Below are 15,123 nucleotides of genomic sequence, written 5' to 3' on the forward strand. Positions count from 1 at the left end.
ACACCCTTTTAATTTTAGATACAATTTACAAAGTAGCATGCAAGTATTTTAATCATATGAACCTTTATTGTGATTATAGCTGGATAATACAGCATCTTTCAAAAAAGGCAATAATGTATGTGTGATTTCTGCTGGATATTTTGTCACAGGAATTTTTTTAAATGCAGAATAATTAATACTTATCTTGATTTTTGGCAGAAAAGTGATGGTCATAGGTAAGAGATCTGGAGAATGTGGTCGCTATGTAGATCCAGACTCCACCACAGCCTGGCCTTCACCTCTACACAGCTTCTGCTCATTGAGAATATAAACCTTTGACACTTTTTAAAGAGTTTTCTGTATTGTAACAAAAATGTTTTCTCCTTACCCCTCCTAAAGAATAAACATGAAAAGGTGGAGATTGTATTCTTGAGTTTTCTTGCAGTCTCTGATTGCCCTGGGCTTATTCCCATTAAAGATACAAGTTACATATCCTGACAAGTCTTTAAAAAAAGTGCTGATGATGCTCAAATCATATCCAGGAAAATTCTTTATATTTGGGCCAAAGAGAGTCATAAAGAAACCTATAGTGAGACTGCAAATGTAACTGAGTATCTTTCACCTCACTACCTGACTTTCTATCTGCAGGTACAGCAAACAAGTGAACACCATAGAACGCACAAATTTGTATTTGTTGAATAAGCATGCTTTCTTCAATTAGGCTAATTTCTATTTTACTTACTATTTTGATCTCGGATTATTTTCAATAGGCTTTATTTAGATCAATGTGTAGTTTTGCAATGCAAATTTATAAATTTAGTCTTTTGCCCACTACAATGGTGTTCTGTGAGAACGTGAAAGTTTTATTTAGAAACTGCTATGCTAGTGTATACAACGTAAAAGTTAAAGTCTTTAAACTATATTTTGGAAGTCTATGAGGATATAGAATACAAAATATCATTGTGATAAAGCAAATGTGAAATTATAGACTTTCCCTTTAAGGCCCAAATATACCAATAACAGGAAAAAATTGAGGTAACCTAATCTAAAGAGTCAAGAACAATTTCTCCAAACAAAACAAATCACCAGTGATTTTTAGGTGGCACCCTGGAACCAACATGTCTCAAGCACAGCAGGTCTAGTGCCGCAGGTCCACGTGCAGAGTAAATATTTCTGACCGGAATGCATACTTCCTACATGATATGCTTTGCTAGCTATAATTTTCAATTGCAAGTCATAAGACCCTCCAAAGGTCAAAGAGAAAATAGTATGATATAAAACATAAATTATGTGTAGGAGCAGTAGCAGCAATTATCATATTTGAGCAAAATAACATATAAGGTGTTTAGTTTTATCAAAAACTTATTAAATTTCCTCTTAGATTCTTTTTTATATTTATTTGAGAGAGGCAGAGAGAGAATGTATGGGCATGCCAAGGCTTTATGCAGCTGCAAATGAACTCTAGACACACGTGCCACTTTTTGCATCTGGTTTACATAGGTACTGGTGAGTCAAACCAAAGCCACCAGGCTTTTCAAATAAGCACATTTAAACACTGAGCCATCTCTCCAGCCTCAGCCTCCTATATACTTTTAATGGACTATTGTTTATTTTATTTACTATTTTATTTTCATTTATTTATTAGGGAGAATGGACATGCCAGGGCCTCTGGCCAATGCAAACAAAGTCCAGACACATGCACTACCATGTGCATCTGGCTTATGTGGGTTCTGGGCACTCAAACTTGGATTCTTAGGCTTTGCAGGCAAGTACCTTAACCACTAAGTAATTTCTCCAGCCCATAACAGATATTTTTAAGACAAAAATATTGAATTTTTTGTAATTTTCTCATGTGATTTTTAATGAAACACAAAACCTGAAAACACTAAATTAGAAATAAGACAATAATTTGAATCTGTAATATGTAAATTCATGTTAGCTCACTGGAATTTTTCAAATAGCTTGGTATTGGCTCATACTCAAAAGTTTTGTTAATATTTGGTTGATTTTTATCCAGATCTATTTCATTAGCCAAAAATATTTTGACTAAGTTAATGTATTTATCTGATAACTTTAAGGATGAAAAATTGTCATTGGGACTTGAAATTAAGTCAAATACTGTTATCGTTTTGAATTAGTATGAAAGGTTTCTTATTAAAGGTACTTATTAATTTTACTTCAACAATTAGATGTACAGGCTACTTTGAATTGGAAGTCCAGTTTTAGTGCTTCAAACACAGTTTCAATTTTCAAATTTCTTCCTAGAACCTGTGGGAATTGATTCTCATAGTTACTAAGTGATGCCTCTCATAGGATTACTTTTATTTGTGGGACTAGCCTCCAGATGTTCATAAAAAAAAATTTTGAATTCGTAAAAATATTCTGCAGGCTATGAAAGCTGTGAGAAGGCTACAAAGTCAAGCCTTGCATTTCTATTTATTTTTCCCATTTGAAGTAGGAAATAATGACTGATCATTCTGAACACATATGAGTAGCTGTTTCTTCTAATGTAACAAAACAGGCAAATATTTCCCATGACTGAAGATGGTACAAATCCTGCATATTGAGCCAGTCTTATTTTGTTCAATATACTTGCACAGATTTACATTGTACAATCATGTTTTAGGCTACACATGCATACAGCAATTCTAAAATGGAATATTTTACTATGAGCCTATTTACAAACATGTAAAGTTGAATTATCATATCAGGACTGTATTCATTTTACTTTGCATTTTGAGAGTCTGTCTGGAATGTCTCCATGGTTGATGGTCACTTTTCAAGTTGTCATTAATATTTATTCAGCAAAAGAAGCAAGGAGACATGATTAACCAACAAAACAAGGCAGACTTTTAAATAAAACAAGACAAGACTATGCAGCCTTTTAGCAGTTTTCCTTGGTGTACCTTCACTGAAGGACCACAGGCATAAGCCTAAGTCTGCACTTGTGTATAGAAGCAGAAAGAGCACATATTAGAAGATACTGCTTTAGCTGTAAAGGTTTCTTACTGAGAGGAGTTACACTTTCCTTGAAGCCTAAAACAATTCTTCATTTTCTTGGTGCTGTAGAGAGCCTTCTATTCCCTTGGGAATATTACAAAAACCATAAACATTTTACTTAATAATGTGATCCAATTGATAATATCAAAGAAAAACTCTTACTTGCATTTTCTATTTGTGAATATGTGAGTTTTAGTATCTTAAAGTTAACAAGCATTTTATATGAATGGACTTATGGAGTACTTCTGTCTACACTTATGAAAACTACTACTGAATTAAAAGAATTCATGGCTGGGCATGGTGGTGCACACCTTTAATCCCAGCACTCGGGAGGCAGAGGGAGGAGGATTGCCATGCGTTCAAGGCCACCCTGAGACTACATAGTGAATTCCAGGTCAGCCTGACCTAGAATGAGACCCTATCTTGAAAAAAACAATCACGTATACCCACTTCAATAACTTGCTTGAAAAAAATCCATTTAAAATGTCAACATTGTTTTAACATAGCGCTATGTTTTGAAGTATGGATTAAAGTTATCATTTTTAATTTACATAGTAGACTTAATATTGTATGAAAGTATTCAAACCAATCCCTCAGTTATGTTTTTTGAATAATATCTGTATTTTACCCTCTCAATATAGATATGCATGATGATTTTTGAAAGGGTGGAGATAAAATTTGTATACCTTTATCTCTGTTATTCTATGCTTAATGAGGCACTTCCTATTTCTTAGAATATATTTTCATAATCACTTTCTATTAAGTAGCAGTCATATGTGGGTGCAAACCTCAGAAAATGATAAGAAAGCAATTCAAATTTTTTTTTATTTTACTTTTTAGCTTTGGAAATGTATGCCTCTGAAACAGCAAAACAAAAAGAAATAAAGAAAGAGATATGAAATACAAGGTTGAACAGAGTGAAAAGTCAAAAGGAGGCTGACAAGTAGTTAAATGATAAGTGCCTATCTGAGCTTCTTAAGACCCTAGATTGGATCCCCAGCACATTTTTTTTAAAGAAGTAAAAGTATTATTTGACTACTCCCAATCAATGAAGACCACAGATTTTAAGTAATAAAGAAATTAAAAGGCAGAATATAAATCTCAAATAAAAGAGAAAGATTTGTAGGACTATCTAATGTGCATATATGTGGGGATTACTGCAGCAATTAAAGCAAAAGAATACAGCACTGCTTCTGTATGAAACTACATAACCATAAACATGAGGGGAAACCATGTCTAACTAGTGTTAGTCAGATGGTGCTGAAGGGAAAAGCTATAAAGCTGAGTAAACAACCCTTGAGTGAGCAGCTTCCAAATCACTGCCGGAAAAAGAATTTACTCACAAACCGAACTAGATATAGCAATTTCAAAGGGCATCATTGTTGGGATTTGTTCATTCACTTTTACATACTTTATACCTCATAGCCAACTTGCAATTGCTCATTTGAAGAACAGACACTTGGCAATGCCAATGTTAAATTTCCAAATACGGGGTTGGGAAAGACTGAGAAAGATGCTAGTCATTTTTACATGTGACACAAACATTATGAGAGGGGAATGAAGTAGGCAATGCTAGCTAACATTTGAAGATAGTGAAACTCTTAACATTGGCAAGGAATGATGCACATCAATAGAAATGCATGAGAATGAACACTTGATTGCCTGTCTATAATTACACTGTTTCTGTTATATCCCAATAGATTATGCTATCTGACACATGTTTGTATTGTATATAGCTCAGGACTACAGAATACATGCCAGGTAGACAGAATCAATGGAAGGTTCTTCAATTCATTGCAATCTCCATGCCAATGATGGGGAGAGCACAGTTTCTAACAGTTCATTCTGAATCTGAATGGAGGTCCTACTTTTCTTAAAGTATCTCTCAAAACTTCTGGTAATTTTTATTTTACAAACATGAGCATGGTACAGATTGGTATCCTGATTCAATTGTAATACTTTTGGCTGTATGATTATAAGCAGAATTTTTTAACCTTGTGGCTAAAGAGTGTGTAAAGGCTGTTATCTGCCTTTACTTCTGTGAATTTCCAAGAGTTTTTGGATTTACATTTCTTTCAAAAGAATGGTAAATTCTCAATTTCAGAACTCATCATGCTGAAAGGTTGATAAAAATCTTGCCTTTCTACATAGGAGTTTGAAAGTTAAAATAAGACTTTCAACATTTGCTGTAATTACAAAATTTTTATAAAATGAAGTTTTAATTCATATACAGATTTGAAGTTTAGAATCAAATCATTGTATGTTATATTAAATTCTCTCCAATGCTTTCATAGTTTATCTGATTGTATCATGTTTTCCTTCAGTTTATTTTTTCTGTAAAGAAAATATGGGCACATAGAAACACTAGGACAATTAACTTGTATTTAAGGGAAACTATTTTATTCTTCATTGCTAGTACCTAGATTATGTTGAGGCTCATTTCTTCTTTGAAGAAAAATATATTTTGCTATGGTGATACTTATTCAAGAATGCATCCTAAGATATATTGAAATTCTAAGGTGAAACCTATTCAAGAACATATTCTAAGATATATTGAAATTCCCTTAAATTGTCACATTAATATGCTTCACTATTTCTCATTCTCATTATCTTCAGTGAAAGTGATTTCCCAGAATTGGCATCTCATACAAATATCTATATCATCTCTATGACTGTTAATGCTTGTGATTTATTTTTGAAGCCTGTCATATCAATAATTAAAACTCAGTAAAAATATATGTTACATGTGAATATATGTATTTTACAACAAGTGCATACTAATTAAAAATTAGTCCAATACTGGTAAATTTCATCTTCAAAATTAGCTGTCAAAACACTATTCATGTATGAGTTCTTTTTCCTTGGCCAAAGAATTATGGGGAAAACATTCTTAAGGTACTTCAGAGATTACAATGGAGTCTGAGTAAAGGGCATATGGTGACAGCAGTATAGAAACAATCCATTCTTTTTCAGAATTTCCCACCCTAAAAAGGGAAAGAGATCTTCTCGCAAGACTCTGAGAACTGAGCAACACAGAGTTCAAGTGCTTCATTCACCAGCTCATCCACCATTCTTTGTCTCCAGAGCATAGTCAGTGATAGTTCTAGAACATAATTTCTCTGAAATGAAAGTTACTAAATACATGAAGTGTAACAATTGCCTAGAATTATTAATTTCCAGTGCCCATTTAAAGTGTGTTTGAATACTGACAAGCGTTTCTGAGAAAAAAATGAAACAATTCACTATGATAGCAGAAATATGGCTTCATAGGAAATAGGGCTACATGGAGTTAGCTTTGATATTTTGCTTTTTTCTTTTTCTTGTTCATATCACCCATCCCATCTTTAAGACAATCTTTCCCAAATGAAATAACTACCAAAATTTACAAACTTGACATGAAGATTATATTGTATTTACAAAGACCTTGGCACTTACAGAATAAATTAGTGACTTTTTTTTTTAGAAAAATCCAACCTAGGGCATCCATGGTTCAGGCAAAGGCCTGATGCCTTATTATATATTATGCTACATTGTCAAGAATAAGTAGTCTTCAAGCAGATAATTCCTCCAAAGTTCTGTCCTTGCTGCTGAAAACCAGTACCTTCTCTTATTCTGTGTGTGGTAGGGGAAGATCTTGGGAAGTTACTAGTCCAGAGACAGCAAAGGCTGCATGTTTTCTTCCTCGTGTTTATCCATGTGCTTTAGTACTGTGGGATCCACTACTGACTGGGATCTGGAAAGGACAAAGCCATGGTCAATGAGTTAGTACCAAATAATTATCAAGATGACATTTTCTTCTCTGTATATTTTGCCACTTCTCCTATAAATGTGAATTCTCTTCCACTATATCAGAGAATGTACAAGCCTTGTGTCTCGCACATTTAGAGAAACATTGTAAGATTTGGCACCAAGGTGAGGAAAGAGTTCCCTCTGACCCTAAACACAGAAGTAAAGGGCTCTAAACACATAAGAATTCATGGAACTTTTTTCTTCATTATTGAACAAGAGACTTTTCTTTAACACACTGAAAGTTTCTATTGTAGGACATATCTTTTCCAATATAATATATCCAAATTGTAAAAAAAAAGAAGAAGAAGAAGCTACAACAGTGCAACGATTGTTATAGCTTAGCTAGGAAGAAAAATCTTAATTTTTAGACCCTAAATATGATAAAATGTAGCTACAATTTCTGAATTTTAAGACTTACTAAGTAACAATAAAAGTAAACTCTGAAAGAAGGGAAGTTAGAAACAGTTGTGGGGTGGGGTACCTGCTCACAAAGTACAGGTGGCAGAGGCATAGCATTGTGAACATGGAACAAGACCTAGTGAATGAAGTTGCCACAAGGGGATGGCTAAGGGAAAGACTTTATTAACTAGTAAAGGAAGAATCATGGGTACATTAAATATACCTTTCTCCAATTCTTAAACAGCTCATTTCCACAGACAGGGAACTTGTGCCATATTATCCTGAAAGGGTAGAAGTGATTTCTGTCAAAAACATGAGACTACACCTCCAGACTGGAGCCCTGCTCTACTAAATACAGATTGTTAATACTGAGGTTACAATACCTGTTTACTAAGCTTGCTATTTTAATATAATACATTAATGTATGAAGGCACCTAGTAAGGGCCTTCCTTATTCCCAATGAATTGCTGCTAAATTATAACTATCATTAATAGAATTATTTGTATTAAATGGGAATTATTCACAGGAAATTGCTTTTAATGATCATTTTATAAAAGCTTTTTTGGAGAGTTTGATAAAATATATGCCTTCCCTCTAGAGATATGTGAGAAAAATTATAACTTATAAATATATTTACACACACACAAGAATTTTGACATAGTTCCATACTGAACAAATCTTTGATAGAAAGAAAAGAAAGTACAATAACAGCAAGGTGGAAGAGACCAACTTTAGATTATGTGTAGCACCCCCAAGTCAGAGATATGACCAAGAGACCATCAGACATTCATCAGAAAAATATGCAGGTCAGAATTTATCATGATAAGTGTAACATCTGTGCATCTTCCTTGAAATATATGAGGAGAGACCCACAGGGCTATGACTGACACAGTTCTGTTGATGTTAATCAAACATGAGTAATCTTTGTTACCATTATTTGACCACACTCTGGGTTTCTGGGGCATGAGGAAGCCTGTGACTTCCAACCAGTCTTGTTTGCTATATGTTGCAAAAGCACAGCCAATTCTGCCTGAGTGTGTCTGAAACCTTCCCCACCACATGCTGAAAGAAAAATTGGTAAAGTTGTATAAAAGCTGTGAGTGTAAACTGAGCACCAGATTCTGACTCAAGAGTGAACTTGACAAAGATTAAACCTCTAAAGAAAGTATTTTGTACTATAAATGGTTAGACCTTTACATAAAGACTTGGCAGAGACATAGAAAAGATAACAGAAGCCTTGTAGGTAGTATTTGAATAAGATTTTGTGAGCATGTGAACATGCATGTGTGCATGTGTTACTTGTGTGGTCCCTTTCTTCAAAGATAATCTTACACTGAATCCAATAAATAATTAGAAAGTTGTTATCACTGCAAGCTTTTAAAATCCCATGAAAGGAAAGCATGTCATGTGTAACTGGTCCCACCTCTTCCTCTCGGCACCATATTGAGCTTGAATGGAAGAGGGGAGTCCTCTCAGGTCTCAAAATTGAGGTGAAACCACAGCCTGGTGCCCCAGCCTGACTCCATCCATTACTACTGTGGGGAAAGGCCATGATCCAAAGGCACTATAGCAGTTGAAAAAGCTGTTTATTAATGGTCTGGGCTTTGAAAAGACAGATGAGTTTGAGAAATGGAGCACACTCACAGATTGTACGGTCATGAGAAACTCCCAAAGTGTTCCAGAGGCTTTGGCTTTGTGACTAACACATGTGGTGAAGAGGCGGAGGCAGCAGTGTGTGCTCGGCTACACAAGGTTGACGGGTGTGTAGTGGAACCAACGAGACCTGTTTCTACAGAGGATTTTGTAAAGGCTGGTGACCATTGAACAGTGAAGAAAATTTTTGTTGGTAGTATTAAAGAAGACACAGAAGAGTATAAACTGAGAGACTACCTTCGAAAAGCATGACAAGTTTGAAATCATCAAAGTGACAGAAGATAGGAAAAGTGGGAAAAAGAGAGGATTTGCTTTCTTAACTTTCAATGATAATATAGTTCATAAAATTGTCATTCAGAAATATCACTCTATCAATGGGCAATTTTGAAGTGAGAAGAGCCCTTTATGCTGGGTCACAGAGGTTATAGAAATGAATATGGCAATTTTATGAAGGAATAGGAGGAAGCTTTGATGATGGTGAAGGTAATTTACCATGATGGAAACTTTGGCGGAAGAGGTGGCTAAAGAGGTGGAGGTATGTTAGAGGTGATGGTGGATATAATGGATTTGGAGATGACAGTGGCAACTATGTGGTTATAGTAGTAGAGGAGGCTGTGGTGGCAGTGGACTAGGACATGGAAACCAAGGTGGTGGGTATGGTGGTGGAGGAGCAGGATACGATGTTTACAATGAAAGAGGAAATTTTGGTGGTGGAGGTGGGAACTATAATGATTTTTTAAAGTATAGTGGACAGCAGCAATCAAACTGTGGACCCATAAAGGAGGCAGTGTAAATAGCTCTGGCAGTCCCTATGGTAGTAGTCGTGGATCTGGTGGTGGAAGCTGTGGATACGGTAGCAAAAGGTTATAAAAACAGCAGGAAGGGGCCACTGCACTTAGCAGGAGAGAGTGCAAGGAGTTGTTGGAAAAGCTGCAGCTTACTTTGAGACCATCGTTCTAAATGCACTAGAGGAACTGTATGGCTCTCCCACAGAAGGAGGATGGTCCACAGTCAGAAGAGTTACTGTAGCTTAAGCTGGAAAGGCTTCCTCTTCAGGACTTCATAGTCACCGTTTGCAAAAGGTGCAATTAGTGATTAATGCAATGTAGTGCCAATTACATTGAGTACATAGAGTCATTCCTGAGCTCTTTCATCTTTTTTTGCCTTGTCTTCTCCTTTTCCTTTCATTACATCAGGTATATTGTCCTGTAAATTGTGGCAGTGGTACCAGAACTAAAAAATTAAGGATTTTTTAACTATTCAATATTTCTGTAGCTCAATTTTTCTATTTTTCTTTTTCTGTTTGGTACAGAAACTTTAGCAAAATGCAGTTTTGAAGGTATTTCCTCATGAGTTAATGAGTAAAGAAGACCATTGTTAATTACTATTTTGTATGAATTTTGCTAATGTTAACTGTAAATAAGCATCTACTGAGTTGCAGTTTAAAGGGAATCTATTCTCCCTACTTTCAAACATGCTACGAATGGCCACCACATGTGGAAAGAGTAGATATTTTTGTTTATAATGTGTGTTCTAGAATAATTATGATTGGGTACTTAATGGATTAGCATATTTGTGAACTTAATAGCATTAAGATTTCCTTCAAATGAAAAAGATCTCAAATTTTCAAAAAAAAAAACCCACAAAATACATTAATGGATTGATTAACTAAAAACATATTCAAGGAGAAAATGGAAGTTGGACTCAGGGTACCCTCCCCCACACCAGCTCCAGCCACTTTCCATCAACCTCCAGCATACCTACCTCTTCATGGACTTCGGGGAGAGTTCCTTTTCTACTTCCTTCATATGCATGCTATAGGAGTCCACATTGTATTCACTGTCATCATCATACTCGTGGTCAAGCAGGGTTCTTGCCCATGTGCCCATATCATATGGGGGTAGCATTCCTCCAAATTCAGAGGGCAGGATGTCAGGATGAATTAGTTGATGTAGACTGTTCAGATTGTTACCATGCAAAAATATCTATAAAAGTAAGACATGGCATGGAAGGGAAACACACAGAGGAAACTAAATACCATTCAAAGACTGTGGGGAACCCATGAGGATGGGCAAAGCTAATACATGTTTTCCATGTCTGTCAAAGTATTTAAGCCTCCATGTACTCCATGAAACAGGCACAACTTGTGCTCCCACATCATATCAAAGTCCTTAGATGCAGGACTATTTGGTTACTGGAAGGTCGGATAGGGACTGGGTTAAGCAGCTGGGATCATAAATTTGGATTCTTGCCTCATAGTCAGGGGCACAGCAGCATCAGCTCGGAGATCTGTACTCCACCTTAGTATTCACTGTATACACCTAGTGATATGCATAGTGAACATTGTTCATGTCGATCCTTCTCACAAGAGACTCATCAGTTCCAGAGCACACCCAAGTAATCAGTGGCAAAAGATGTCCCTGCTGTGGATTTCTCTTTATCACAAATAAATGGAGGAATGCTGCAATCACCAAATTTCTACTTTATAATGTAAAGTGGGTGACATACATTAAAGCAAATCAGCATCCTCATAAAGAAAGACTGAGTGAGACCCATGTCCCAAAGGATGTATACTCTGCCGGGCAACCAGCAGCCTCTGTCCTACAAACTTCCATACTCATCATCCGAACAGAAAACAGAACAAGGATTGAAAGTGAAACACAGAATATGCATGATACTTATTGGTCTCACTGTATTCATGGAGCTGATTTTAATAACCTGTGACTGGTTGAAGCCACCATCTCAAAACTTGTTTCTCCATTAACTGCTACTCCTCCCCTCTACTCTAAAATAACTTTATTCTAGTTATTTAATTCCTTTCATCAGAACTATGTGTTTGGTAACTTTTTTTTAACAAATGTTGTATATGTACTTAATAAATTTTTATCATAATTTTCCCCTTACTCTCTATTTGTCTCCTGCTTCCATGTACCTCTTCCTTGAACTCCTTCCTCCCTCCAAACAGTTCCTGTACTATTTGATGTCTTTATCCTCCTCCAGTATCCATGAGATCCTGTTGCCTAGCTCAATATTGTGCAAAAGTAATGGCAGCCAATGCAAGGTCCATTCATGGTCCAGAATACAGTGTTTCACTCCTCCCCATCTTCTGGCTCTTACATTCTTTCTGTCACCATTTCCACAAGGTTCCCTGAACCCTGGTGATGCTCAGTGTTTAACTGGTATTCCTTTCTTCTGTTTTCACTTATATCTCAACACTACATATCAGCCTTTTCTAAGAAAACAGTGTTGTCATCTCACATAAGTTTCTGTAATATTTAAGAAGGACAGTTCATAAACAAACTTGTGCACACTTTTGCCTCAGTGTACTGAGTTAACCTGAAATACTTCCATGTTTTCAATTTTGTTTTTCTATATTGTACCATTGCAGAAATATGCTAGGTAATTTGGAAGAGAAAGAATCAGCAAGGAGTAAAAAACAGTCTACCATATTGGGGAAGAGACAGTAATTCAAAAGTAATTCATGCTATTTTTATGAAAACTGGCTCCCTGTCAATCTTTTGAGGGTAGTAAATCCACAAATAGCAGTTGTTTAGATTGCAATAGGGTTGAAGCTGAGCCATGAGGGAAGAGCAGAAGTCTTTAATTCCAGGAATGAATACTCTGTTGAACAATGAGGTTGACAGGCATGGTCATGAGAGATGGGAAGGTTGGCATGAAAAATTCCAGATATTGTTGAAACTATGAGAAGGAGCCTATAACACCAAAGATTGAAATTTATGTAAGCCCAATATTTTGGAGACTCAATTTCAGAATGAATTTAATTCAAGCAAATGATGAACTAGATGTTTCTTGCATACCTCGGTCTATGGAAGAAAATTCAAAATTTTTAAGAATATCTTTCACCAACGTCTCAGAACATAGATTTATATGTAGTCTCTGACTTAGGAAGTGCTTAAGTGATATTATAGTACTGAGTTCCTTGTAATGCCAGTAAGAAATATTTTGCCTTGAATATTTAAGTATAAACCAAGTTATTTAATATATATTTATTTTATATGAAAATTTCCAGGTCATAATTTTAATTAAAATTCTGAATTTCATTTATCTCACTTCCATCAGCAATAGTGCTAGAAATCCATTTTTGTATGTAAATGAAGCAAATACTGTCAAAGTCAGGCTGGGGATATGGTTCAGTGGTTCAAGGCACTAACTTATAAAGCCTGCTGGCCTGGGTTAAATTCCCCAGTATCCACATAAAGCCAGATGCACAAAATGATCCATGAATCTGAAATTCATTTGCAGCAGTAAGAGGCCCTAATATGATATCTATCTCTCCCCTCACCTTCCTCTTCTCACAAATAAATAAATAAGGCTGAAAAGATGGCTCAATAGTTAAAGGTACTTGCTTACAAACAAATATATATATTTTTTAAATTGCCAAAGTCAATAACAAAATTCCTAAACCTAATGTTCCCTCTGTTTTTCAAACTCTTCAGCCTTCTCCAAATACAAAACAACCATGTTATATCATGTCAGAAGAAGACACTGCTTTGACCAAGCCTATCAAGTATTTATTACTTTACTCTGACTGAAAGACAGAAGGCCTTACAATGGTGCCCAAGCCATGTATGATCAAGTGTACTGTAGTCTCTTCTACCCCAACTCATACTACTTTCCCCATGTTTCATTCTATTCCAGATCTTTTGGCCTCCTTGCTTTTGTCAAATATCTAGGCAGATGTCAATCTACAGCATTGGTCTTTACTCTCCTCTCTGTGTAGGATTTTCTTCCCCATCAACCTGCAGTTCCAGCCTGCTACCTACTAGTGGTGATTCAGAGATTGCTCAACTTTCTGTGAGCCATGTCCCCATTGATGAAGTGAGAAAAAACAATACTTAACCTAAAGCGACTATTTGAGAATGAAATGAGTTAACATGTGTAAAGTGCTGACAGCACCATGTGGTACATGAACACATATAAGCATTCATGAGTGTAATTTGTACTAAAAGCCCCAGCAGGTATTTTAGAAAACCTGATCACTCCTTCAGGAAACAAAGCCTGGAAATGCATTTTCTGAGGCACTTGAATATATTCTTTCAAACTCTATAGTATGCATAATTTCATGCTTGGTGGTAGAAACAACTTTTAATATAAATTATAATTACTTGTAGAGCTCTTCCTTATAAACTACTGGTTATCTTCAATAAGTTCATACACAACCAACCCTCTGCTCACTAAAGTTTGATGTGAACACATAATTACTATAAGTTCATACTCACAGTGAAGTCTTTACAATACTGAAACACCTGAAGCCCTTTCTCAAACATTAAGATGCAAGTTGTGGACTGGAGAGGTGGCTTAGCAGTTAAGGTATTTTCCTGTAAAGCCTAAGGATTCAGGATTGATTCCCCAGAACCTAGATAAGCCATATGCATATGCATATGGCACATGCATCTGGAGTTTGTTTGCAGTGTCAGGAGGTCCTGGTATGTCCTATCTTACTTTCTCCCTCCTTCCCTGTCTCTCAAGTAAATAAGTAAAACTTAAAAAAATTAAAAAAATGAAAAGCTACAAGTTGCTATTATTGTTCACATAGGTTTAGAAGTAAGTATATTTTACGGTGGGTGGATCTAACCATTTGTAATTTGAGCTACAAAGGAGGTCTCACCATGGAGCCTTATGATTTGGGTTTGTATGTTTATATGGTTTATATGTCAGCACTGTAATTTTACAGCTGTGCCTATGAGTAAGCATGCCACCTACTTAATCAGCCTCAGACTTCCTTCCTTAGCTCTGAGATAGGAGATCATGTTTAGTAAGTTCACTTTGAAGAGTTGAGAGGAGAAAAAAGTTATCAGAGGCTGGCAAGGGAGAGATGGGGAAAATGTGGTTTATGTGTAACAAGTTACAATTTAATAAGGAACACAAGTCAGCATGGCAACTGTAGATAATGATAATGCACTGAGTAAAAAGCAGGAATAAAAGAGTATGAATGTTTTCATCACAAACAAACAGTAACTATTTTAGGAATAGATATATTTACCCTGATTTGAACACCTTACAATATGTACATGTTTTGGAAAAATAAATAAGTGAACAATGCTTTAATATATTTCCCAGAGCTGCTGAAAGGATTAAATGAAATGAGATGGACTAAAATGTGTTCTACTTTATTTTGTTAAAATATTTTATTTGCAAGCAGGGAAGGAGGGAGGGGAGAGAGAGAGTGAGTATGGGTATGTCAGGGCCTATAGCCACTGCAAATGAACTCATGTGCCACCTTGTACATATGGCCTTACATGGGTACTGAATAATCAAACTCAGGTCTTTAAGGCTATGCAG

At 35.8% G+C, this 15,123-nt stretch overlaps 1 protein-coding gene across 5 annotated transcripts in view; it reads right to left on the bottom strand.

Annotated features, from left to right (window-relative positions):
- Positions 1-1,714: 1,714 nt before the first annotated feature.
- Positions 1,715-15,123, bottom strand: part of Clvs2 (clavesin 2) — an 80,608-nt gene continuing 67,199 nt past the window's right edge. For all 5 annotated transcript variants that reach the window (XM_045159764.1, XM_004651230.2, XM_045159765.1 and 2 more), the window contains 2 exons: positions 10,585-10,805; positions 1,715-6,712 (listed from right to left, as the gene is read on the bottom strand). In XM_045159764.1, the coding sequence (XP_045015699.1) occupies positions 6,625-6,712; positions 10,585-10,805 (309 nt within the window). In that variant the 3' untranslated portion in view covers positions 1,715-6,624. The remainder of the gene's footprint in view (positions 6,713-10,584; positions 10,806-15,123) is intronic.

This window comes from Jaculus jaculus, chromosome 9 (assembly GCF_020740685.1).
Source record: "Jaculus jaculus isolate mJacJac1 chromosome 9, mJacJac1.mat.Y.cur, whole genome shotgun sequence".
NCBI lineage: Eukaryota > Metazoa > Chordata > Mammalia > Rodentia > Dipodidae > Jaculus > Jaculus jaculus.